This window comes from Alligator mississippiensis, chromosome 4 (assembly GCF_030867095.1).
Source record: "Alligator mississippiensis isolate rAllMis1 chromosome 4, rAllMis1, whole genome shotgun sequence".
In the NCBI taxonomy this organism is placed as follows: domain Eukaryota; kingdom Metazoa; phylum Chordata; order Crocodylia; family Alligatoridae; genus Alligator; species Alligator mississippiensis.
The window spans coordinates 158482519-158509978 of record NC_081827.1 but is presented as its reverse complement, the minus strand read 5'-3'; the positions used below and the strand labels follow the sequence as shown (position 1 = coordinate 158509978).

At 46.5% G+C, this 27460-nt stretch overlaps 1 protein-coding gene across 1 annotated transcript in view; it reads right to left on the bottom strand.

The window, feature by feature from the left end:
- The window catches only part of DCAF7 (DDB1 and CUL4 associated factor 7), a 45723-nt gene extending 18493 nt beyond the window's left edge, over nucleotides 1-27230 (bottom strand). The window contains exons 1-3 of the mRNA XM_006271570.4: nucleotides 26884-27230; nucleotides 917-1075; nucleotides 309-420 (exon numbers count right to left, since the gene is read on the bottom strand). Coding sequence (XP_006271632.1) covers nucleotides 309-420; nucleotides 917-1075; nucleotides 26884-27021 — 409 coding nt within the window. The 5' untranslated portion in view covers nucleotides 27022-27230. The remainder of the gene's footprint in view (nucleotides 1-308; nucleotides 421-916; nucleotides 1076-26883) is intronic.
- Between the last annotated feature and the right edge of the window lie 230 nt (nucleotides 27231-27460).

Sequence of the window (27460 nt, the reverse complement as noted above, 5' to 3'; positions counted from 1 at the left end):
AAATTTCCCACAGAAAACTAAAGCACTGGAAAATTTCTTGACCCACATCTCTAGGTACAGCACAAGCAACAGCAAGGGAAGCCTCCTGCATGGCAACTTATGTACCCAAACCTTCCCTAAAGGGACATTTCTAAAAATTAAACTCTTTTTCTAAAGGCACCTTGGTCCTTTCACACTTAAAACAGCAATGGTTTCCCTGATTTAGGAACTTAGCCAAAGAATTGCCACATGGTATGAAGTTCCAGTCACTGCTCAGGCAGGCTGGATTCAAAATGTGACTTTTAAGAACATAAAATACACAATCTTACCTAGTAGGTATGGGTCCACCTCATTCCAATCAAAAGACGTCAGTGGGGCACAGAAATCAGAGTTCTTGTTGTTATTTAGCAAACACTCCAGCCGGGTTTCTGTTTCACCCACCTTCAGAAAAGAAACAACACAGCTGCCTTACTGAAAGGTTTGGCTCCACAATCCAAGGACGTCAGGCTTTCAAAATTCCAAGCAGTAACTTTATGTGGCATTTTCTATATGACTTTAAGGTTGAGGGTGTAAAACTGAGAAATTTACATGCTTTTTAATATGGCTCTGCTATAACTCATTTACTGGGCCTTGGCATCACATTATATATAATAAGCCATCTTTACAATGTTCTTGTTTCTGTAACATTTAATGTACCAGGGACAGCTAGAATATTTTTGGTAGGAGAGGGGATGGAATTATTCTGAGAAACCAGGCAACAGAAACAAATTACCCAACACCTTGCATTGATTTTATGGCCTTCTCCTCAGTTTGTAAAAAGTGTAAAGAGTACAAAGCTGAATATGATCCGTTTCAAAAGCAATGGAACTGGGAGATAGGGTGATACACATACAATGCAGTTAATGTTACATGTCCTTCTAGAGGGAAATGTACTTACTCGCCATACACGTAGGTAGTCGCCACTGGTTGCTAGCAGGTCTGGATATACTCCCTTGGTATCTGGGATCCACATGAGCTTGGTGGTAGGATACGGGTGGTCAAAGGTGTTCCTACAAATAAACTCTGAGCTTTCCTCATCCAAACCAACAAGCTGGACCTGTAATAAGTAACAATCAAATAAGAACTCGATTTTCTGCCTGTGAAAAAAACTCTATCACAGCAAAACAACCAAACTGTATTTCAAATTCACACCTGATCTCCGCAAGGTTAATTAAAATGGATTGTCATGTCAACGTGATTGGACAACTATAAGAAATTTTTTGCTTACACATGCAGATGTATTCCAACCTAGGTTGAGACAACCAGTCAAACCAAATTGCTTTTAAGTCCCAGCTTGTCATAACCCACAATCTGTGGGATGTGATTTTAAGAGGACCGAAATACTACACTGAAAACAGGAGACATTTTTCATGTTGCCAGATCAGGTCTGTGCCACACAAACATTATTCCAAATAAATCACTGGTTGGCATAATGCTGACAATTTAACAATCCAGTGGATCAGGACAAGTTGTGGCTAAATAATCATGATTCAATTCCATGTTGTTCTTGGTTTAAATAAGAATTAACTGATATATGTCCCAGGTCTAGGGTAATGACCAAATATCAGTCACAACTGCATTTGAAATAAAATTCTGTAGCACAGATTAATCTAAGCCATGTGTTGAAAAATAAAATAAGACAACTCAGAAAACATGCAAGCTAATTAACTCGCAGCAAAATAATGCAGACGCAAAGTGAGAGGAAAAACCTGCTGAAACAGATTTAGGGTGACAGCAGACAGCAATTTAGATAGGAATGTGTTTTGTAACACAGCATTGTAGAAGGCCAATATAGTACATGGTTGTAAAGACATGTGGGATGCAATGAGTAGCAGTTACCAAAAAGCTCCAATATGACCACACCTAAAATAATGCACTCGTTTCTAGGCATGCTATTAGAAAACTGACATGTGAGGAAAAAATGTTCAGATGACAAAAAAAGGAATAATTTCTCCAGAACAGACCATGTTTATCTCTAACACCTGGAGCACTCAAACAGAACTGCAGTCTAATTGAGTTACCTGCCATATACAGAGCACATAAAAAAGAAAACCAGTCCCTGCCATGAATAGCAAAAACTTGAACCTGCTTTGAAAGAAGGGCCAAGTACTCACAGACCTTACTGAGATATGACATCATGCCATTAGCTACTACACAGAATTATCTGCAACCAAGACTGCCTGCCCACAAGATGTTCAACACCTGCACAAGGGCCTCCCTAAACTCATCTAGTGCAGACAAGTTAGACTAGGAGCTACCCTTGGCAGAGCTGACCACTGCCACTGGGGGCCTCACCTAGTGGGAAGCACCTAGGGGAAAGCCCCAGGCCTCAATGCATTACCCAGTTAATTCCACGAGAACTTCCAGTCCCGTCTCAGCCTAGACATCCTGCACATCTTCCAGGAGAGCCTTGAAGATGGGATGCTACTTGTCAGTTGCTGAAGAGCAGTTCCCATGCTGCTGCTAATGCAAGGGGATCTTAGTGACATTAGGAACTCATGACCAGCACGGGTGCACCAACAGAGAATTTTTGGGCTGATACCGACAGCTGATTTTTAATGATCCAATTCCAATATGCAGCTGGGCAGCATGGAGAGCAGCACCTGGCTGGTAAGTCTGTTGTGGGGGAAGGGGCGAGGGGGGGCTGATTTGAGGCCCCCATGGTGAGGGAGGGAGTGGGGCTGGGGCAGGCACTGCACAGCCAGGGCAGAGTGCAGAATAGCCATGAGTGGCTAGTCTGGGAGGCATTGGGGGGGGGGGCGGGCTCCCACCACTGTATACAACCTGGGAGGACATGCAGGGGGGTGCATGCCCCTGGATCTGCATGGGGCAAGGGCAGACTGCTGCTGTTGTGGACTGAGGTGGCGCTGGGGTGCTGGGCCAGGTTGTGCTCAGGGTGGGTGGTGGTGGCACTAGGAAGGGGCTATGGGGGGGGGGGGGGCTGCAGCCACTCCCCAACTAACCGTAGCTCTCCCTCCCAGTGCCACTACCCACCCCAAGCGCAGCCCCCCAATGGGAAGAGCCCAGTGCAGTCCCGGCCCCAGCCTGCAGCGGCAACCTGCCCACACCCCATGCCCAGATCTGGAGGCATGCAGCCCCCATGCCCTCCCAGGGTGCATATAGCAGCAGAAGCCGCCCCCTCCCCGAAATGAGACACGGCTCCATCCTGTGCCCCGCCATGGCTGTGCAGCACCTGCCCCTGGCCCCACTTCCTCCCTCATTGCTGGGGCCTTGATCTGCCCCCTGCCCCTTCCCTCACAACAGACTTACCAGCTGGACCCGGGTGCTCTCCATGCTGCCCAGGTGCACTCCTGGCCACCTCTGTACTGTGCTGCAGCTGCACGCATGCATGGGGCATTTATTGGTAACATTAATCAGCCACATCAGCAAAAAAATGCCAGTTGCCAATACAGTCAATTTTCATTATATCGGCGCTGATCTAATGAGACCGATGTATCAGTGCATCTCCAGTGACCAGTACTGCTTCTACATACTGATTACAAAATCCTGACCAAAGTCCTGAACAAAAGGCTCAAAATGATCAAGGCCTACATCACAGGACCTAAACAGCGCTACCGTATCCCTGGCAGAACCATTCAGGATGCATTGCTGCCATGTGACCTGCTGGCAGCAGTGGAATTCTTTGGCATGAACATCACCCTTGTCTCCCTGGATCAAGAAAAAGCCTCTGATCAGATGAACCACAACTTTTTATTCCAGACTCTGGAAGCCTTTGGTTTTGGGCCCCTCTTCACCCTATCCATCCAGCTCTTGTACCAGGACATCTCTAGCCTCCTGAAGGCACATGGAGTGCTTTGTGCTCATTCCCAGCAAGCAAGGGCTGCCTCCTCTTTGGAATGTTCCATGCCCTAATCATTGCGCTACTGCTTCACATGCTGCAGCGGTATCTGATAGGGCTTGGACCTCTCATCAGCCAGAGCCCTGGCCACTGGCCCCTCAGTTAAGGTGACAGTATATGCTGATGACATGACTGTTTTTGCAAGCAGTAAGGATGTCAGTGGGCCTACTATGGGGGTGGGAAATTATTTTGGGCAGCGGGCCGCTTGTTCAGTTTTGGCAAGCTGTCGAGGGCTGCAGAGGTAGCCCCACCCCTTAACAGCCCTGCCCCCTGCTTGCCATGTTGTTACTGGAAGTTCTGCCCCCTGACCTTTGCCACCAGAAGTCCCTTCCCTTGCTCCCAGAAGTACTCCTTTCTGCAAGGGATTTTGCCATCTCGGAACCAGAAAAATACCAAATTATATTCTAAAAAGCAAACATCATCTTGTTCACTGTCCGCTGTAAGGTAGACAAACCAACTAGCAAGATTGAAGTCCTGGACTTCAAAAACACTAATTTCAACAGGCTTAGGGCATTAGTAAGGGAGGGGATGCAGGACCAGGGACTGAAGGTGAATGGAGTACATGAACAGTGGTCGTTCCTCGAGGACATGATCCTTGAAGTATAAAAGCTGACCATTCCCATGTGGAAAGGCAGCAGAAGGGCTCTCAAGCCCTCATGGCTCAAGAGGAATATCATGGTCCTCTTGAAAAAGAAAAGGCATACACACAATGGAAGCTAGGGACACCCCTTAAGGGGGACTATACAATAGTGGTCTGCACATATAGGGAGAAGATTAGGAAAGCTAAAACAGTGACTGAATTCAGGTTAGCAACAGGAGTCAAGGACAATAAGAAGCCCTTCTTTAGGTATGTAGGGAGCAGAAGAAAAACAAATGGAGGCGTGGGGCCCCTGCTGAATACCTCAGGACACCTGGTAACAGACAGCCAGGAGAAAGCCAACTCCTGAATGCCCACTTTGCTTCAGTTTTTTACTGGACCAAGGGGAAAAACATGCAAGATAAGGCTCACACAGGGCATGGTGGGAATGACAGCTTCCCACTGTTGATGCTGAGCTGGTGTGCAACCAACTTGAAAAGCTAGACATTTATAAGTCAGCACAACTGGATGAACTTCACTCAACAGTGCTGAAGGAGCTGGCTGAGGTCATTGCGGGACCCCTGGCGAATCTTAAAAAAATCATGGTGCTCAGGTGAGATCCCTGAGGAGTGGGAGAGGGCCAACATTGTACCCATCTTCAAGAAGGGGAAGAGGGAAGACCCGGGCAACTATAGGCCAATCAATCTAACTTTTATCCCAGGGAAAATCCTAGAAAAACACATCAAGGAGTCTATGTGCGATTTGCTTGTAGAGGGTAGGATTCTGAACGACAGCCAGCATGGCTTTGTCGCAGGCAGGTCCTGTCTTACCAATCTCACCTCCTTCTACGGCCAGGTCTCTTGCCACCTGGACATGGAAGAAGAGGTCAACGTTATATACCTAGACTTCCAAAAGGTCTTTGATCTACTATCCCATGATATCCTCATGGGAAAATTGAAAGGTTGTGGGCTTAACTGCTCAACAGGTCAATGGCTGGGAAACTGGCTGCGAAGTAGGACCCAGAGAGTTCTTATGAACGGATCTGTCATCCTGGAGAGAAGTGGCCAGCGGTGTCCCTCAAGGGTCTGTGCTTGGTCCGGTATTTTTCAACATCTTTATCAATTATTTGGATATGGGGGTGAAGAGCTCACTGGCCAAGTTTGCAGACAACACCAAGTTATGGGGGAGCGTAGTCATGCCTGCAGGTAGGCTGCAGATATAGGTGGACATGGATACACCTGAGAGGTGGGCAAATTGGAACCGGATGAAGTTCACCACTGAGAAGTATAAAGTGCTCCATCTCGGGGCAAATAATCCCCAACATACCTATAGGCTCAGTGGTGACAATTTGACTTGCACCACGGCCAAAAGGGACGTAGGGCTAATAGTTGACCATTGCATGAACATGAACTGTCAGTGCGATGCTGTAGCCAGCAGGGCAAACAGCACTCTGGCATGCATCAACTGATGCACCTCATGTAAAACCAAGCAAGTGATTCTTCCACTTTACTCAGGACTAGTGAGACCACAGCTGGAGTACTGCATCCAGTTCTGGATGCTGCACTTCAACAAGGATGTGGAAAACTTGAGAGGGTCCAGAGAAAAGCCAGCCGTATGATCAGAGACTTTCAAGGCAGACCATACAAGGAAGGGCTGAGGGACTTAGGCCTCTTCAGCCTAAAGAAGAGAAGGCTGAGAGGGGACTTGGTAGCAGCTTACCACTACATCGGGGAGTATATCAACAGCTCGGTAAGCAACTGTTCACCAGGGCACCCATGGGGAAGACCAGGAGTAATGGATACAAACTGCCGGAGACTACTTCAGGCTCAATTCTAGGAAAAACTTCTTCACAGTCAGGATGTCTAGACTGTGGAACAAACTCCCTCCAGAGGTGGTGCAATCACCTACCCTGGAAATCTTCAAGAGGAGACTGGACAGCCACCTCACTGGGGTCACCTGACCCCCAGTTGTCTTTCCTGCCTACTGCAGGGGGGCTGGATCTGATGATCTTGCGAGGTCCCTTCCAGCCCCTAACAATCTATGAATCTAAAACAATTATTTGATTTAAAAAAATATATTTTTGTCCTGGTTTACATGCATTTGTGTAGTGTACAAGGTAATTCTATGTAATAGCTTAAAATGAAGTCTTATTCTTGTATATTGTGTGAGGAGTATGCGTTTGTGGAGAGCTGTGGGTGTGTGGGTAGTGGGGGAGGATATGGAATTGCAGAGGTGGGGTGAGGGAGCATATGGATGTGTGTGTGGATATGTTCTTTCTCATTAAGAAATTAGGCGATTGTGGCGTCGATGCCTACACAGTCAGATAGGTCACAAATTGGCTGGCAGGCCGCACCCAGAGAGTGGTAGTGGACGGGTGTTTTTCAACCTGGAGGGATGTGGGCAGTGGGGTCCCCCAGGGCTCGGTCCTCGGGCCCGCACTGTTCAACATCTTCATCAGCGACTTGGACGAGGGGGTGAAAAGCACCTTGTTCAAATTTGCGGATGACACTAAGATGTGGGGAGAAGTGAGCAGGCTGGAGGAGAGGGACAGGCTACAACTAGATCTGGACAGGTTACAGGGGTGGGCAGATGAAAATAGGATGGATTTCAATATGCACAAGTGCAAGATACCGCAACTGGGGAGGAAGAACCAGCAGCATACCTACAGGCTGGGGAACTCCCTTCTTGTCAATGCAGAGGCAGAAAAGGATCTTGGAGTCATTATTGATTCCAAAATGAACATGAGCCGCCAACGTGGGGACACGGTCAGGAATCCGCACCTTATCATGTATCCAGATGCATCACAAGCAGGTCCAAGAAGGTGATCCTCCCCCTCTATGCGACACTGGTTAGGCTACAGTTGGAGTACTGTGTCCAGTTCAGGGCGCCACACTTCAGGAGGGATGTGGCCAGTATCGAGAGAGTCCAGAGGAGGGCCACTTGCATGATCAGGGGACAGCAAGGAAGGCACTACGAGCAGAGGCTACAGGACCTGAACCTGTTCAGCCTCCACAAGAGAAGGCTGAGAGGGGATCCAGTGACCGTCTACAAACTGGCCAAAGGGGACCAGCAGGCTATGGGAGAGTCCCTGTTCCCCTGAGCACTACTGGAAGTAACAAGGAATAAAGGGCCATAAATTGACTGAGAGTAGATTCAGGCTAGATATCAGGAAGCACTACTTCAGTCAGGGCAGCTAGGATCTGGAACCAACTTCCAAGGGAAGTGGTGCTCGCTCCTACCCTGGGGGGTCTTCAAAAGGAGGCTGGATAATCACCTAGCCGGGGTTGTTTGACCCCAGTACTCTTTCCTGCCCATGGCAGGGGTTTGGACTCGATGATCTACTTAGGTTCCTTCCGACCCTACCAACTATGAAACTATGTGGGGTGTGGGTGGGTATGGAGGGCTGTGTGTGGTGGGGAGGGTGACTGGGATGTATTGAGGGGGTGTGGGGGTCTGCATATATGGCAGTACGAGGGGGGTGTTTATGTATGGTGGGGTGTGTGTATAGGACAACTGTGTCTATACTGTCTGATTTGCTTCACTCTTCTTGGCTGAAGTGAAAACTACCCTCCCCGTAGATGTGCTTGGTGCCCTGGAAAACATATCCACATAACTGGCCCTCCCCCAAAGGCAGCTTGGGAGACAGACCCTGTCCACCTTCCCACCCCCAATCACAGCTCATTTCTCCAGCCATGGACAGTGATGAATAGTAGGCCCAGCACCTTATTGTTCATGCCCATGACCAATGAGAACAGTAGTGGGATCTACTTCAAGATCCTGTCTGGGAAGGTAATGTACATGTGGGCAAAGTCATCATGCCTGTGTCCTCACTGCCCACTCTGATACAACCTGGAGGAGGTACTTGGCAGAAACACCAAAGCAAGCCAACCTGACCTGCCACATCCTATAAAAGCTACCCATTTCCAAGAGAACTGGTGACTTCCAGTGGTGGCTGCTGCACAAGGCCCTGGCCACCAGCAGCTCTGTCTACCACCTAGACCTGGTGGCATCGGCAGTCTGCAAGGAGGAGGTGGAAATGACTCTCTTCTACACCCTCCTGGACTACCCCTGGCTGCAGTCACTCTTTGCTGCCCTCAAAGAGTAGACTTGGATTTCTCTGAGATTGTATACATTTTCTATATCCCATATCCAAAAGCCAAGGGTAGCGCGATGTGCCTGGCCAAACCAAGTTGGCGACCCTAAAAGTCCAAGGAAACTGGCATGCAGGGTCCAGATCCAATGATACCCTCCAACTATTTTGCCTCTTGGTCAGGGAGCATGTCACATTTGGGTCTGGATGCTTCACCTTGCAATGAAACAGACCAGTCTGTGTTGCTTTGGGCCATCCAGAAGGTGCACTGCAAGGTGGAAGACACACAGCTAATGTAAAATGTATAATCCCATGAAGGCTGTTATGGGAAGGGGGATTCAATCAGTTGCGATAAGCACTCTCCTATATTTTCAATGCTGACAAGTGTTTTATGTTAAGCCCCTGGGAGGGCCACACAATTTCTGCACTTTAACCTTTTGTTTTTAATATTTTTATTATAAAAGTCAAAAGAAGTCTCTTTCCCCACACCCTGCTCCTCTCTCCTGAGCTCTTCTAGCCTCTCTCCCTGCTTCCCAATAAGCAGGGGTCTACCCAACTTGAGGAGGTGGCTGGCCAATTTCATGTGGAGACTGCAGGGCTGTCAGACAGTTTAGTAGGCTGATTGCAGCAGCCCCTGCCGCCCCCTGGCTGCTGACTGGTTGTGGGTGCCCAAAAAGGGGTGAGGCCACACAACAAGGAGCACTCTCAGCCGATCAGTGGCAAGGTGTGGGGGCAGTGGCAGCAGCCATTTCAGGCTCCCCTTCATGTGGGAAGCCCCCCTTCCCAGGCAGTGGGCTATGCAGCTAGGCCACAGCAGTGCTGGCCAGCATTTTATTTTCAGTAAGTTCCCCCCTCTCCCCCCAAATTTTGCAAGCACTGCCCGATTTCATGGCCAATGCTGGATTTTGTTATTTCTGCAAAATCTGCAAAATCACAATTTCGGTAGGTCCTTACAAATAAGCCAGGGCTGTAGGAGCTACTGTGGGCAGAGGGAAGAATCAAAACCAGCAACATAGAAAAGCTTCTCCTACTGGCCATCTGTTGCAACTTCAGTAAGCCTCAAATTCAAACAGCAAAAGAGTTGGCATGCTGCCTACTTAGCAAACTGCATTGCAAAGAAAATGACTTTCATCTTACAGTTGCTGTGTTTTATTCCTGTCTTTTTTTTTTTTTTTTTTGTAACTATCTGGGCTAACCTTAAGGCTTGGGGATAAATGCCAAGGAAAAGAAGAACTGTTCAGTCTTGAATATCATTCTAGTATAAAAGAAATATGTTGTAGCAGTTTCAGTCCAGAAATTATGTGAGGGGCAAGGATTTCTTAGGGTGATATCTTTTATTGGACCAACTATGTAGTCTGGATAAAGTTAGACAAGCTTTCAAATGCATTCTTCCTCAGGTCTCTCTGATCACAAGAACCAGGCACAACACAGTGAAAAACAGCAGAGGGGAGAGGGTGAGAGAAATTCTCAGGGGTTGCATGCGCACAATTAGCAGAAGAAAAGAAGGTGATTACTGGAAGATCAAGGCCTATCAAAAAGGGGGGAGGGTCATTCTCACCTTTCCTGTTTGGAAAGAATTCCAGAGCTGGGTAAAATATAATGTGCCATCAATGTTTAGTCCTTGGTTCTTAGGCTGCTTGCAGACTTGTTAAAAAACAAAACAAAAACAACAACAAAAATCCCACACTCCGGTGCTTTACTTTAAACTCAGCATGTTTCCCCGCTAAGCCCAATGCATGCCCAGAAGAAGCAGTGCATTAGTTGGACCCAGCTCATCTAATGTCTGTATAGATCTGGCGCTTTAGTGGGGGTTTTTTGGCGCTTATTTAAAACTGACTGAATCAGTTTTAGCTAAAAGCATCAAAGCCCTGCTGAAGCGCCTGATCTATACAGACGCTGTGGAGCCAGGTTGAAGTAGTGCGCTGCTCTCAGTAAAATGCGTTTTTTTTTTAAATATCTGCAAGCAGCCCTAGTGTCCAGCCAGTTTATGAATTTTTATTCTGAAATTTGTATGAGCAAAATAAAGAGAGAGAGTGATTGTTCTGTGAAAAAATATGCTTCTAATACTGTCCCCCCTGCCCCTCCTTTATATTATTTCTACGAGAGTTCACTCTGGTGCATAGTTGCTGTTTAGTTTCACCGGTGCATTGAAAAATATATAGAGTTTTCATTACAAAAGTATGGCTGCATTTGGGTATTAACTGTTACCCAATTTAAAACAGATAAACTCACTTCTATCTGGTGACAACTCAGTTTGATTTGCTTCTCAGTTTTATTTTCAAGATGGGATTCAAAGTCCTAAGCCCTAAGTGTCAGAAGTACTGTACTGTATTTGAAGTTTTTTAAATGCCTGGTTTTGTTAGAGACAGAACTTCAGAAAAATCATCCTCAGCATCTTGTGTACCTTATTTCAACTCAAACTCATTTCTCTGGCCTTGCAGCAGCTGTAGCATTGAGTAACTCCTTAACAGTTGGCTCTCTAAACAGTAGCAGGTTCTCATCCATAGCCATAGCAGGTGAAGCCTTCTTCTGTCATGTTACTAGGAAATATAGCTTTATTCAGAGGGTTATGAGACACTTCCATATCTTCTTCTTTCCCTGGAACAAATTTACTCTTCTTGAATGGCTGAAAATTGTTTTTGGCATTACACTGCCATACTTGAAGAAGAGGAGCATCACCTAGCAAACTCATGGATTTCAGAACCGTCTGAACCGGAGTCTACATCAAGAGCAACAGGAGAGCACAGATGATCACAGTTACCGTCCTCTGAAACTTTCCCACATTCTGGCTTTTCCTTTTCTTCTACAAATCCTGTTACAGAAGCCTTTCAGTAAAGTCTTGTTTCATCTGCTGTCATCTGTGGGAAACTTCTCAAGAAGGTGAGGAAGTCTTTCACTCTGCGGATGCTCAGCTGGCTTATCTGCTATCTGTTTCTCTTAACGCTTTTTTTTTTTTTTTTTAAGTGGCAGTGATGCATATTTTCCAGTTGATAAAAAACAATGATTACTTGCCACATGCAACTAAAACTGAAGCAGCAAACAGAACAGCCTTTTCTTTTAATGCATTCTCAGAAAGCTGTGTGCCTCCGCTCCACAAGGTTCAAGAACAACCTCATCAGCAGTAGGAGGTTTTCCTTCGTTCTCATGCTCTCATGCTTATCGCAGCTTTTCACCAGCCTGTTTTCAGTCAAAAAAGCTGATCCCTCTGCTTCCAGATTCTGCAAGCAACCAACTTGTGCAACTCCTATTTGACTCCAACTTGGCTTTGATTAACTCGGGAGCTTGACACCCTTAATTTTTTCTTTAAGCAAGAGGCTTCTTGGCATTTGGTCTGTTTCTTGACAAAAATAACTACTGTGACCTGATGCAAGGAGGTGAAAGGACATGCTCATGCACTGCCATCATAACATTCTGCTCACCCTTCACAAATGTTGCTCTTTAGCAGCAGCTGTTTCTGCTACTGTGAAAATGTTACCAGAACCATTTGTTTGTAAGCAGCTATTGCCTTTTCAGGCTAGGGACAGAAATTACACATTAAGTGACTGGAAACCAGTTGAAATCTATAATATACCAGAAGTTCCATGCACATAAACTGCTTTCAAAATGGCCAAAGCCAGTTTAAGTTGAACCTGGGTGTATGTAGTACCAGACTTATCTGATTTAGGTTAAAGTGGCTTATGGAACTGCTGTCCCAGATCCACTCCAGATTCAAGTTAACTCTTAGTCCCCCAGCATGCAAAGATGCTTTGCACCTCCCCTGTAAACACCCCCTCCCCCCTTACAGGGTGGGCAAAGCTGTTTGCTCCTGCAGAGCAGGGAGGCATACTCTAGTGCCCCCTGGCTTCTGGCCTGGGTCACTGCAGGCACGTGGCTGCATTTCCAGAATCAAAAGTGCTGTCTGTTCACCTGCTTATTAGTTCAATCTATGCATTTTATATTAACCTGAGAAGATTTAATCAATTTAGCCTCGGGCTTTTTGACAGTCTGTACTTAGCCACAAGGTGTTGTTGCAAATTAGCATCTACTGTATTTCACACTTCTCAAAGACCATCCAAACAGGAATTCCCCAGTGCTTTGTAAAATTTAATAAATAGCTTCTCAGCTCCTCTTTTGGGGAAGTACTAGCTCCCAAAGTACTAGGTTTATTTTACAGATGAAGACATAAGGACAGTGAGGGGAGCAGCTTGCAGCAGGGCCAGATATAAACTCATCTATTCCTTAGCTCCCAGTCACACTGCTTTCAGAATAACAAATGATTTCATAGACACACCTTTAAAGTGGAATCAATACATCCAGTTTTCCACACAGTGCAGACTGCCTTAAGGCTTCAGCAGATACAGGCATGAAAAACTGTCTCTTTAAGCTTGTAGTTTTGCAAAGTAAGCAATTTAAAGATAATAGGTATGGCATCCTAACGTTAAATTTAAATCGCTTGGAATGCCAATTCTAATTTTTTTCTCCAAGCATATCATGTTGACAAGCTTTAACAACAGGTGCGACATTAGATAGGGACCAGGAACCCAACGCCAATATAAATGTTTCAAAAATTGGAATAATCAAGCTATGCTTTTATAATCAAATAAACACTGTCAACACTGAGGTAGATAACACTCAAGTGGCATTAATATACGCAATATAAAATTTATACACACACAACCCTCTGCCCCTAAAATTAATATATAATTAATATAAAAGAACCTTGTCTGCCTATGTCCTTAGACCAACACGGCTACAACCTATACCCCATTAATATACAATCATGCATACTCATGGGGAATAATTTAGTCTTAAACACTTTACTAGGTTCTATATTAGCCATATCAACAAGAGACAAGACACCCTGGGCATATACATCAGTGCAGCTGGTTCAAAGAAAGCCTTTATTCAATACACAGAAGAATCAAAAAAACCTAAGTGGTATAAAATGAACAGGACAAGACAAAGAAATGCCATTTTATAAAATTCAAGGATATGTTCTCAGCCAAGATAATATGTTCAGATTTGGCCACTCCATATCAAAAAGAATATGCCAAAAAGAAAGGAGATTCAGAGACAAAATTAGGAGGATAGGCAGAATGCTCAGATAAAAAGATGGGATTGTTCACTTTAGCAGAGATTAAAAGAAGCACAAGGGCACACACTGTTCTTTATACCACAGGCTCTTTTAAGAGGATGCACAAACATTCCTGATCAGGATACAAGAACAAAATGGCATTAAGCAAAATTTAGACAGTGGCCAACCCACAATCAAAGGAAATGCCCTTTCTGCAAAAAACATTACTTAGCTTATGGTATTCATTACCAGAAGTTAGTATAGAGTCCAAGAGTTCAGCAGGATTAAAAAAGGATTAGAGATTTGTAAGGGTAAACAAGCATATCTACAGTTATAGAAAGCATTAAAACAGAGACTTTGAAAGGAGTTTAAAGCTTAAGCCTCTGAGACATAGCCTAACGTTTAAGAATTAGAATTAAAAGGGAAGTTGTTCCTAGAGGCAGGTTGCTTCCCAATGCTCATGGCAAAACCTCTTCTTCTAAAGCAAGCCACTGATGCCATCCCTTAGACCAGGGATACTCTTTAAACTCAAAGCACCCTCCACAATTTCCCTTAATTTAATACCCCCCCTCCCCAACCAAAAAAACTAGTTTCTCTGATTTTTCTACCAAAGGAAAAAAAAATCTTTTTCTTGCAAAAGTTAACTTAAGCCATGACAGGTCAGAATGTTTTTGACACTATGGATTAGTATTTGAAACAACTGCGTTTATCTTGTGAATGACATGTAGGTGTTTGCACACCTAACAGTTCTAATACTGCACAGTGCCCTTAAAAGGATCTCAGGTCACCCAGGCTGAAAATACTTGCTCAAACCAGTGGTTCTCAATCTTGTTAGAGCCGAGGCACTTCTCAGAAAATTCTGGCTCTTGGTTTTCATTCATTTTTTGGCTACTGAAGAGTAGCAGCACAGTTTTCCTGTTGTGAAGAACTCAAAGTCCACAACAGATCAGAACGTTTTAAATACTATGAACTCCTATTTGAAATCTCTGGGTGCGTGGGGACCAGGCTTAGGAAGACCGGGGCACAGGTGGTCTTCTCGTTGATCCTCCTGGTCAGCAGGAGCAGTAGGCATCACGTCACCTGTGTCAGAGAAGTCAACCTGCGGCTCCAGAGTTGGTGCCACTGTGTGGGTTTTGGCTTCCTGGACCACAATCCGCACTTCCATGCAAGAGACCTCCTGGGACGCGACGGGCTTTATCGCTCCACAAAAGGTAAGAGTCTCTTTTCTTACAGGTTGGCTGACCTCCTACATCAGGCTTTAAACTAAGTACAATGGGGGATGGGAAGGCAGATGGAGAGAGTGTCGAACTTACAAACTGTGAGACATACAGCAATACATCCCAGGTAAGTACTAGGGCTGTGCAAAATTTCACCAGCCGTTTCATTCCGACACTGTTTTGACCAATTTTGAGGTTGAAACAGCAAAATCGGAAACAAAGGCTGTCGAAATAGCCTTGAAACAAAACGAGGCTGGTTGAAATGTTTTGAAAGTTGAAACATTTTGACCATAGGCTGGGGATGGGAAGTCAGTCCAGCTGGGCTGACTTCCCATCCCCAGCAAAATTCGAAACAGCCTTTCTGTTTTGACAGAACGGAACAGAATGGAACACCTGTTTCGATTCTAAATGAAATTAGATCTGAAATACTGTTCTGTCGAACCTCAAGGTGAAACAGAACGGTGCCATTTTGCACAGCCCTAGTAAGTACCAAGGGGCCCTTTGGGCACCAAAACGGGGGTGGGGGAGGCACCAAAAGGCACCATTCGGAGAGCTCAAGTGCCTCTATACTAATGCTAGGAGGATAGGGAACAAGCAGGAAGAATTCACACTCCTGCTTGCAGATAATAACTTTGATTTAGTGGGGCCAACAGAAACCTGATGGGACCCTGCCCATGACTGGGCGGTACACACTGAGGGCTACAGGTTGTACAGAAGGGACAGGGTAGGGAGGAAAGGGGGTGGGATTGCTCTCTCTGTAAAAGAGCATTATACATCTACTCTAATCAAAATGGGATCAGAGGAGGAGAAAATTAGGGCATTGTGGGTTAGGTTACATGGAGGTTGAGGGGAAAGGGACTTGGTGGTTGGGGTCTGCTACAGACCACCACACCAAGAGGAAAAGCTAGACTTGGAATTCTTGAGGCAGTTCTCAGAGGCCATACAGTCTAGGAATATGGTTGTCATGAGGGGCCTAAACTATAGCATGATTTGGCCCTGCCTGCCTACCACCAGGTGCTGCCTGTGCCATATCGCACAGGCCCAGCCTGGCTTGGCACAGTGTGCCTTCAGCCAGGTCCGGGACGCTCAGTCCTACCCAGGGACCCACGCTGCTCACAGGGACTGCCTGTTGCACCGGGCCCAGTTCTGCGTGCACAGGCCCCACGTGCCATTGGGCCAGGCTGCTTCTGTGCACGCAGGACCCAGCCCGGCATGACAGTTAGTCCCCACGAGCAGCCCAAAGGTACACAGCACTGCACTGGGCCCACACAATACAGTACAGGTGCCAGGTGGCCAGGGCCAAACCGTGCTGCCCTGCGGGGGAGGGGAGGGGGGGCTATGCCAGGAGGCCCTGAACACCCCGATGGCCACTGCTGCTGCAGGTGAGCTGTGGGCCCTGCAGGGGGGGCTAGAGCTGGGGCCCTGGGAGGAGCAGGGAACCCACCCCTCCTGAGCAGACGGCACCGCAGTCCCCCCACACCTACCCACGCATCCCTCCACACTCACCCATGCCCCTTCCTACCCTGGTCCTGCAAACACATCCCCCCATCACACACCCATTGTGCCCAGCTGCCAGACAGGATGAGACCTACTGGCAGGAGCTATGATATCAGGCGCAGCTGTCTTCACATCCTAGTTAGTGAAGGGGTCAGGGGAAGCTCTAACTGTTCTACGATAAGAAAACCAAAACCAAACATATAGATATTTAGAGTTTATTTTATTATGATGATAGAGACACTGGTAGGCTTCCAAATTGCTTTAACATTGCAAATATACGTACAGTAAAAGCTTTGTTACCCGGCACCCATGAGGAATGGGGGGTGCCAGTAACAAAATATGTTGGTTAACTGAGTGGCCCAAATAAGCATCTTTGCCTGTTCCCACCACATCGCTGCCCTTCCCGCCAGCCCCATGGGACAGGGAGGGAGGCCCTATGCAAGCTGCTATGCCTCGGGCCGTGGGGGCTCAGCAGCTCAGGCTGCTTTGCCCTGGGCTGTGGGGGCTCAGCAAAACTGGAAGTGCCATGTTGGGCACCTCTGGTTTCACTTTTCCCTTACAAGCCAGCATGCCAGTTAATAGAGCGTGCTGGCTTGTAAGGTGCCAGATAGCGCAGCTTTTACTGTATAAAACATTGCCCAACTGCATGCTTTCTCTCTCATTGTGGAAGAACATGGATTTGGGGGTAATTTTAAAAAGAAGCAATTTTGGATAAAAAAAAAAAAAAAAAAAATCAGAGATTTTGCAGTTTTTAAATAGGGAACACCAGGATTCCTGCTACTGAGGCAAGTGGCAGGACCCAGGCAGAGCAGCCTGCTCAGGGCTGGCATCTGGAACCCACCTGGAGGTGGCTGACCTGCTGGCCACTTGGGGCCAGGAGGACATGCTTTGACAGTTCAAAGCAGTCCATCACACTGAGAACATCTTCTGGGCGATAGCTGCCCATATGGCAGGGTGGTGGCACACATGGCAGTAGTGCCGCACAAAGGCCAATTGTGCAGCCACAGCCCACTGGCAGCTGGCCCAGAGGTGCAGATGCCTCTGCTATAGATGCCTCTGCTGCAGCCATGCAGTCCTCATCTAGGTCTGGCAGGTGTGCAGCCTTGGGGCCACATGCTGTCACAGGTGGCAGCAGGTCATAGCCAGGAAGCAGCCCCCACTGCCAGACTGCTGCAGTGGGTAGAGAGTGCAGGGAACTCTGTCAGAGCTGCTTCAGCAGTCCAGCTGGCACAAGAGGTTAGTGTCCCCAAGTACCAACTGGCTGGGCCCCAGAAGCTCCTGAGCAAGTAGCCACGAGCTGCTTGCCAGGACAGCTTTTTATACTGCTGGGACCAGCACCTGTGCTGGCCCCAGGTTCTAGCTCCCTCTGGGTGCAGTTCTGGGAGGAGCTGGGGAGGGTTATTTTGCCACAAGTGGCACAACTTGCTCCACATCAAAGTGCATGTCTGGGCACATGTGCTGAGGCAAAAATCCTCTGCTCAAATTTGTGCTGCTCTTTGTTTGTTTTGGATTTATGTCAGTAGTTTAAAATGCCTTGCACTATTACTAAATATTGGTTATTGGATTAGCATCAGCCACTATGGTTGGTTAATCATTGGCTATCAGTATTGGCCAAGAAAATCTTTAACTGATGCACCCCTACTAGGAACCAAATAAAGTAGGTTGTTTTGGTTTTTAACAGTTAGATACAGGAGAAACAAAAACAAATAGTAATTTGAACTAGCTGCTTTCCAACCAGAACTACATTTCAGAAAGCATTTTACTCAGACCCTGGGACAGAATGCCTGAAAGCATTCTATTTCTGACCCATGTACTGGCTAGTCGTTTTGAGGAAAAGCACTGGAAATCTCAAATTAAAATACAGCTGTCACACAGTCTTATATTTATTTCCGCATGACTCAGATGAGTAACCTCAGGTGTAACTCTTGCACATACTACTTCACATGCAGTTCAAGATGATCAAGCTCATTTATCTTCCTGTCCTGAGGCACTCAAGCATCTAGCCATTCAGCCAGCTGTACTTCATAAAGTGTGGTAGACTGATCTAACCAGCACAGAAACAAAAGCAGCAGCTGCACCAAAACAATGTTGCAGTAGCAAAAAGTTAAAAGATGTAATAGTTAAGAATCCTGAACCAATGTTAGCTTGTCCATGCTGTACATATGTTAAATGTATTTAAAAAAACATGTACATTGCAATGGATCACTCAATGGGTAGTCATATCTTCCTATGAATACAAAGATTTTAACTGGTGCAATTTGACTCAAATTTTAGATTTTCATTAATATCACTAACTTTTTTCTAGGGGTGCATCGATTGAGATTTTGGGGGCCGATACTGAGAGCCGATTTTTAAGGAGGTATAATTGGTAGATACCAATCCAATTTCTGATGCAGTTGTGTGCAACTGGTAAGTCTGCTGTGGTGGACTGGGAGAGGTGAGGGAAGGGGCATGGTCGGGGGGCAGATCAAGGCCCCTGCCTTGAGGGAGGGAACATGGCTAGGGCAGGTGCTGCCCAGCTGGGGACAGAGCTGTGGCTCATCCAGGGCAGGGGGGGACAGCTCCTGCTGCTGTGCACACCCCAGGAGGGTGGGATGGGCTGCAGCTGTGGGCTGGGGTGGCTGGTGCCAAGCTCTTCCCGGAACATAGGGGCTCTGCTCAGGGCAGGCAGTGGCAGCACTGGGAAGGGGCTATGGTGAAATCTGGGGAGGCTGCAGCCCCCCCCAAACCCCCTGCCAGCACCACTGCCGCCTGCCCCAAGCGCAGCCCTCACGCACTGAAAGCACAGCCTCGAGAGCAGCCCCATAGCCTCCACGCGCTGGGAGGAGCCTGGGACCACCCAAGCTCACAGCCCCATCCCGTGCAGATCCAAGGTGCACGCCCACCCCTTGCCCTCCCGGGGTGTGCGCAGCGGTGGGAGCTGCCTCCCTCCACCCCCCCCCCCCCAGACAAGCTGCAGCTCCGTCCCATGCCCCACCTGCCCCCAGCTGGGCAGTGCCTGCCCCAGTCCCTCCCTCACCATGGGGGGTGTTGATCTGCGCCCCCATGCCCCTTCCCTCCCCTTCCACCACAACAGACTTACCAGCTGCACACAGCTCTCCAAGCTGCTGGGCTGTGTTCCTTGCTGCCTGCATGCTGCACTGCAGCTGCGCGGATGCATGGGCATTTATTGGCCATATTCTTGGCCACATCAGGCCGATTTCCGATACAATCAATTTTCTTTATACCAGTGCCAATCCGATATCAGACTGATGCATCAGTGTACCTCTACCATTTTCCATTTACTTTTTTCCTCCACTCCCAAAGTCTAAATACACTTTTCAAATTGGCATAAGGGCCTACAGGGTAAGAGACTGAACTGCTAATATAGATCAACAAGTGATCACTTAAGATCGAGTGCTTAGTGCCAAATTCTATATCTATAGACATATATACACTTTTAACATCTCTGTAATTGAGAGATGGAAGGAATTTTCCTCAAGCTTCCTCAGCTTAACATTTCCCTCCCCACAAATCCTTACAAAACACAGGTTTTTAACCATACACTACACATGGACTATTTCAGCCTAAATAATTTTTTTCCAATCAAAGTATAAGCAAATAAGCAGCAGGGGTGGAAGAGACATTCAGGCCTCTGTCGCCCCTCCCTCCCCCCATGTCATTCTTGACAGGCAATTGGCCAGTAAATACATAATGCTATACTAGGAACCATATATGTTTTCACTCCTTGCAAAAAAATAATCAGACTCATTCCTTTGAACTCAATGGGTAGCCATTTCCTATGAATACTCCCAAGTCTCCTACTCCATTATCTTTTGAGGGAGGGAAGACACGGGTAACAAATTATCTCAAACAATTTTTTTGGTTTTTGTTTTAATGCAATTATGCATTGCAGAAGTAGAAATGCTGAAAGTAAAGTCTGGCTAATTAAATTATTACATCTTTAGTTTTTAGTTGAGGTCCTAAAGATTTCAACATGACAACTACCTTGTTGCCTCAAATATCCCTGCTCTTTTGTCAGTCTGGATACAGATCTTATTATGAAACAGAAACTGTATTAGTAGAACTTCAGGCAAGGGATGAAATTAGACATCCACACCAATTGTTAGACTTGGTAACCACTTTTAATACCTTTGATTATGAAGCGGTTACTTTCCTACAGAGAGCAACAAAGAAAAATGAATGGCACTGCTTTGGGGCAAGTAGGTTACATCCCAGCTGAGTATACACAGAGAACAATAAGGAGATGTTCTTCCTCTTCACTTTGGAAATTATAACATGAGGTTTGACAGGGATCTTCTTGTTTGCCTTCCTGATCAGGGCGCATCTGGCCCAGAAACTGCCTTTGTCCACAGCCTCAAGAAGATTAAAAAATGCAAGCAGCCTAGAAAACCGAAGCTCAATCCAGAAAAGACGGCAATCATGCCAGCAGTGTTTTGGAATAGGAACTAGAATACAGCATAAGGATGATTTCTCCTGTGGCATAGAAAGTACTCATCTTTGACATGTTCTGCCTGTGGAGCAAGATGCTTAGCTTCTAGCAGTTAAACAGGTGGGTAGCAGCTGTGACAAAGAATACTTTTCATCTTTACTTTGCTAAATGATTCTAACAGATTCTTTCTGATATAGACCTGGAACCAAAACACGTCCTTTTTTCACTTCAAGAATTAAATATTGCATCGAGTTCTGTGTAGAGCAACCCCTTTGATCAGCATTTCCTAAACTTTTGAAAACTGAACCCTAATCCCCAAGAAAATTAAAACGGCATCTTCAACCTCACTAAATGCTGTAAAAGCCCTACCGAGAAATAGGCAGGCTGTATAGATCAGAGGTCAGCAACAATTTTGGGCAGAATGCCAAAAACATCCACAACCTCGACTTGTAAGATGTTGACATGCCAGGGGAGGATGGTGGGGGAGCTGCAAGGGGCCTGATCTTTGCCATGGCAGTGCAGCCCCAGCCCCTTCTCCAAGGCACAAGTGCCAAGCAAAATGCCTCCATAATGCCATGCTCTGACACATGTGCTGGGGTTGCCTACCCCAGTGTAGATCTTCATAACAGGATACTTCTTCTCTCATATAGTTTGATGAACCATAAGGTATTTCAAAAGTCAGTGCTATGAACTATCATCTTTGGCCCCTGTTGATATGAATGGTCATTTCACAATCCACTTACTGTTTTAGGCTCCTCATAAACTAATGTGGACAGGACAGCATCATTTAGCCTTTAAAATATGTCCAGATATTTCTTCGCAACTATCTGTGTTCCTGGCAAGGTAATTATGGCCCTATTTGTAGACTGCCTTAAATAGTCTATACCAGGAGTGCTCAACCTCTGGCTCACAGATCTCACACAGTATCATGTCATCTGACTGTGGGACTCCTCACAGGTCCCCTGATGCCAAGTTGCCACAACATGGGGAGCACTGGGCCCTGCACATTGGATCTGGCACCTGATCCCAGTGTGCAGGGCCAGGTGGGCAGCACCAGACTCCAGAGCCCAGTCCTGGTGTGGCAGGTGAGAACAGGAAGCACCAGGCCTCCCAAGGCCCAATCCCAGTGCACAGGGGGTGGATGAGGGCAGTTCTGGGCCCGAGACCCAATCCCAGTGCACAGGGAGTGGAAGGGGTCAGCACCAGCCAGTCATGTTCCTCCCCCCCCGGCCCAATCTAGCCTGCAGACAGGCCTGACACCACTCACCTGGCCCATGGGGCCAAAAGGTTAAACATCACTGGTCTAGAAGATTATTTGGTGCAGACTGAGAGTCTCATTACTCCAACTGGCAGAACACCCCCCCCCCCTTTCTATTATTTTTCAAACTGAACTTAAGTTGCTGATCTGGAGTCCTAAATATTTTTGGGACTTCCACGTAAGAAAGCACTTCTTTTCCCAGGCTATAATGCAAGTAACATAATTAGCAAAAGCATCACAAGCCAATGGAGGCCAAACTTTTTGACAGGTGCACCAAAAATTATCCTTGTATCCTCCCTGAATGCTACTCTGATCTCCTTCCTTTAATCTCCTGCTCTGCCTTCTGTTCCCTGCTCCATCTGCTGCCTATCCCTTCCCTAATCAGCCATGTGCTAAATACCTAGGCTGCCCATGCCATTTGTGGCACAAATGTTGGCATTTATGTAGGGTTTGATTAAGTTAAAACTGCATGGGGAAGAAGCTATTAGTTAAGTCTGGAAGGAGAGCTAGAGTCTGATGGTTGTCAAGGATAAGGGATTACAATATTGTTTTATTTTTGTAGCTTGTCAGGTTGATTCAAGCTCTGGCAAGGAATCCCTTCTTAACAGGAGAAATGTAAAGATTTAAAAGGATATACTGTGGTAATATTAGTTTTTTTGGGGAAAGTTCTGTCCTTAAAAATATAAAATGCTTTAAACATCAAAATTGAAAATTATGCATTAGAAATATGGCTCAAGGAAGTCCGTATTTTCCAAAAGAAATGTAGTAGAATTGAGAAATACTGTTTTGAAGCTTCTAAGAAGCCCTTAAAGATTTACATCATATATATTATTCAAAGATACATAATATGAATAAGAAGCCATTGACATTTTCATTGTTCCTCTAAATAGGAATATTTTGGAGTTCATTATGCAACTAACACTTAACTGGCATTTAATGTAAAAGGACACCTGCTCCATAAAGCTATTCTTTAGAACATTTCTACTTATCCCTGAAACTCAGGTATCAAAAGAGTGACCAAACTTTACAGTCCAACATTACCAAACTATTGCAAATTAGACTTAAATTAAGGTCTTACATGATCCGTAGGGATTATATCATACCCATGAATAGATATGAACTAGATTTAAAAGGGCTACTTTCCAACTAGTATGCCCCTATATAGTTGGAGAGTATTTGAATCTCAGGACAATGAAGAATCTAGGGCACTGGTTTTCAACCACTTGAGATTCAAAGCATCCCATGTTAGATTTAAGGCACCTCTCAGAAAATTCCGGCTCTTAGTTCTTACAGATTTTTTGACTATGGAAAAGATTAATAGAGCAATTTTGTGCGTTGCAAAGACCTCAGAAAGACTACAACTGGTCAAAATATTTTTAACACTATGGATTACTATTTGAAATCTCTGGGTTTGTCTTGTGAATTGTGTGTGTATACCTATCAGTGCTAACATTGTGTGGCACCCTTGAAAGGATCTCAAGGCATCCCTTCCAACATGCCATGGCATTTTGGCTAAGAATCACTGTTCTAGTGGGAACTACCCGACTTCTTTTTTTTCTAAAAAATGTTGATACCCTCTGCAACATTAAAAATAAACAAAACTGTGGTGGGTCATTCACAAGGATCTCAGTGATGGAATTCAAATATCCTGAATACAACTAGGTTCTATCTAGGAGTGCAGAAATATGTACCTCTCTGCTCTATCTTCAAGTAGACAGTCAGAATCAATAATCTTAAGAATAATTACATTTCTATTTTAAGAGAAATACAATCTCCTCCATTAAATCAGTAATATTTTTACTTGGATGATTGTATTATTAATACTATTCACATGGAACATCCATATACCATTTAAACAGTACCAGACTTGTTGACCTGTGATGCAATTTGTGGAACAACCAAATGTTCGATATAAATGTCTTGTTTCAGGTGTTTTAGAAACTGAACTGAATCATAAAACATGTATCTCCATTTTTGATACTATGGTAAACTGACTTGAGCCCCACCTTCATACTCTTGATTTTTAATTCCTGAAACACTGTGTAGGCCTCCCACTACCGAGCACTTACAGGGAATGAAAACAAGATGACACATACTTGGCCGAGTTCAAGTATAAACGAGCCACCTGCAGAATGTCCATAGGACAGCAGTGATTTAAACAGCCTAACACTGCCTCTGTGTGCAGCTACCATAGATGTAAGGAGCAAGGGCAGGACAGCATGTAGTTTGAATGCTTTAAAACTACTTCAAATCTGAAAGGCAGAACAGCCTAAAAGCAGACAGATGGGACTACTACAGGCTACAAGAACCCTTGGAGGATCCCAGTCTTAGGGAATAGAGATGGCATAACACCAGCTTTGTTCCCCAAACCACAAACTTATTTTTGGTACTTCTCAGCAGCCAGACCACAAAATGTGGCCAGTACTCTTAAGCAATCCAATCTAGTCCAATAACTGCTGGGGTTTATTATATTAGGTCTTCTAATTACAGTAACAATATTTACAATAGACTGCAACCTCATAGCATACATAGCCTGACTTTTTAATCAATGCCTTGATCTCTTAATGAAATGCATCACCATTGTAACCTCTCAGGTTTGACGCCAAGAAGGTATGACACAACAGCATCTAGTCAATGAATACATATCAGGTGAGGACACAGTGTTGGTACAGCAGAGAGTCCAACAGTCAGCATCAGTCAACTTATCACAGAAATACTGGTATCTCAGGTGCCACAGCCTGGAAACTTGGTAAAAGTTGGCTTTTAGTGGCTACCGCTATACTCATCTTTCAAGGAGGGCATCAGTTTATCCTTTGTCCTGTAAAGTTTTAACATTCAGAGTCAAATTATCCACTGCACAGAGTTTTCAAAATGAAAAGCATTTTTTTGCCCTTCCAAAATAGGTTTTATTTAAGCCTTTTTAAATGAGTAAGAATTCACCTTTAGAATGAAATGAGGCTCAAAATTTTCAGATCAGGAAAAGAATTTTTGGAGGAAGTTGATTGCATAGGGTTTTAAATGAAAGTATGTTCCAACTGGAACTACATTAGTTATGGTGACAGACAGCCAGAAACTAACTTCTCTGGGCCCAACAATGAGCAATTAAGCAGCCCTGTTAAGCTTCACTAGCTTCTGTCAAACAGTGAGACACAAGTTGGTTTTTACCCTCCCACCATATGCTGGTAAACAGTGAAACCTAAATACTTCTGCCTGAAAGTGTACCACTGGTTATTACAAGTAACGCCTACTACTATAATTGAAAGGAAAAAAAAAGAAAATTTCACTTTCAGTCCATTTGACACCACTCAGTGTATTTGTTTTATCCTGCTTACACGGTTCTTTCACAACAAATGGGATATTTAAGCAAAACAGGAACTAATGGAAGATGGTAGCACCATAGGCTATTTTGAAAATTATTAATTAAAAATTACTCTGCTCCCAGAGGATCTCCCCCCATAAAACTCCCCACTTGTAGGAAAAGAACATCATGAAGCCAAACTGTCAACTAAACTCTGTGCTGGTCAGAAGTAAATTAACCATCAGTGAATAAATTAACTTAGAAAGTACTTTATATAATGCTGTACAGACAATAACTTAATGATTTTAAGTGAAGTCACACCATGACTGAAGAATTCAGTCTATACACCACATTCAACATAGTCTGTAACAGGGACGTCCATCTGTCTCCAAGTTCCCTCCCCACCTCCACTCTTTAGCTGCCAGCGAGTGGAGCAGCGCTGAGAGCAGGTCCTGGGCTATGCAGGGAAGAAGAGGGTGGGAGGATCAGGACCCCAACCAAAGTGGGATTGAGCATAAGCAACAGCTGGGGAAATCACCCATGTTGTGGAACACAGGAGGGAAAGGGAGGTGAAGTCATGTGCCCATACTTGAGTGGTACCGGGGTTGTGGGGGTGGGACACTGCCTGTGGTGGGCTTGCAGTACAGTGGGAGTGGTGGGGAGGTGAAGAGCATCTAGATGCATGTCACGCTCAGTGCAGCCTGTGGCCCCCAGCGGTGCAGCCCTCGGGGGCTCAGAATTTGTACAGCCCTGCTCTATAATATTTATTCCTTTATTTCATCTCTAGCATCACATTTTTCCCATAGGATGGGGAGCTCCTGGGGTCTGCACAGAGTGGACTGAACCAGGGCCTGCAGAAGTGATTAGCTAGGGTGAGCCTGGAAGATGAGACTTCCGACTTGTATTCAGTGTGGATAAACAGGAGAAGCAGCCCACCCTGCCAGGGACAGATAGTGAGGACTCACTTCCCTGAGGAAGCCAAGGGAGCAGAGGGAGACCTGGAAAGTCAACAAGGGACCTGCAAACGTGAAAACTTTTATCCCTGCATGAAGCTTTCCCACTGGAATGAAATCTCGCAAAAGCCTACAAGGGGGAGCCACAAGAGTTGTGCTCCACAGCTTGCCAAGGCTGCCCGGGTGGTGCAGCAGTGCGCTAGGAAGCCCACAGCCGGGCATGTGCCACGCCAGAGCCTTTCCACCCAAGCCCCTTGAAGCAGCATGGCCCTGCTGCCTCCCAGGTCGGGAGGCTCCTTTAACACCTAGGCCTTTTCCCAGGAGCCTCCAGCCTTGCTCTGGAGCCACAAGCAGCAGCTTCTGGTCTCAAACTGCAGCAAGGGAAGTTGAGTTTGGATATTAGAAAGACTCTCTCACTAGGAGGGCAGTGAAGCACTGAACAGGCTACCAGAGGAGCTGTGGACTCTCTCCATCCTTGGAGGCTTTTAAGGCCCCACTTGGCACAGCCTGGGCCAGGATGATGTAGCCGGGGCCGCTCCTGCACTAGGCGGCTCCCGAGGTCCCCTCCACCCCCCGTCTCCGCGGCGCAGCCCGGGGGCCCAAGGGGGGAGGGAGGGCGGGCCCAGCCCACCTTGTTGTTGTACTCCTCCACGAAGCTGCCCAGCGCCAGGCGGAAGCGCTTGTCGGGCCGGACGCTCCAGTTCATGGCGTACACGGTCCAGGGCGCCTCGTACTTGTAGATCTCCTTCCGCTTCCCGTGCAGCGACATGGCGAGGCGCGGCGAGCGGGACCGGGCCGGGCCGGGCCGCGCGCGGAGCGAGGCGGGGGCTCGCGGGCCGGCCGGAGCGCGGCGCCACGCGGGCCCGAGGCAGGCGGCGGCGGTAGCCGCGGGCGGGCGGCGGGCTCCGGGCCCCGAGCACCGGTGTCCAGCCCCGGAGACAGCGAGCGCCGCGGAGGCCGTTTGAGATTCGGCCGCTCACACAACAGGAGCGGAAACCACGCGGGGCGCCCCGCCCGTTGGAGACCGGTTGGCTGCGCCGCCCGTCACTCCGAGGTGGGGGCGGCCATTGGGCAAGCCGCCTGCCAGTCACAAGCCCGCCGTGTCCCTATTGGCCGTTTTAACTTCCATTCTGAGCAGGAGCTCGCTGCATTGGGAGAGTTCCCTGCCGCTCCTCTTCGGCCCGCCCCAGGCGCGCGGGATGCGCGTT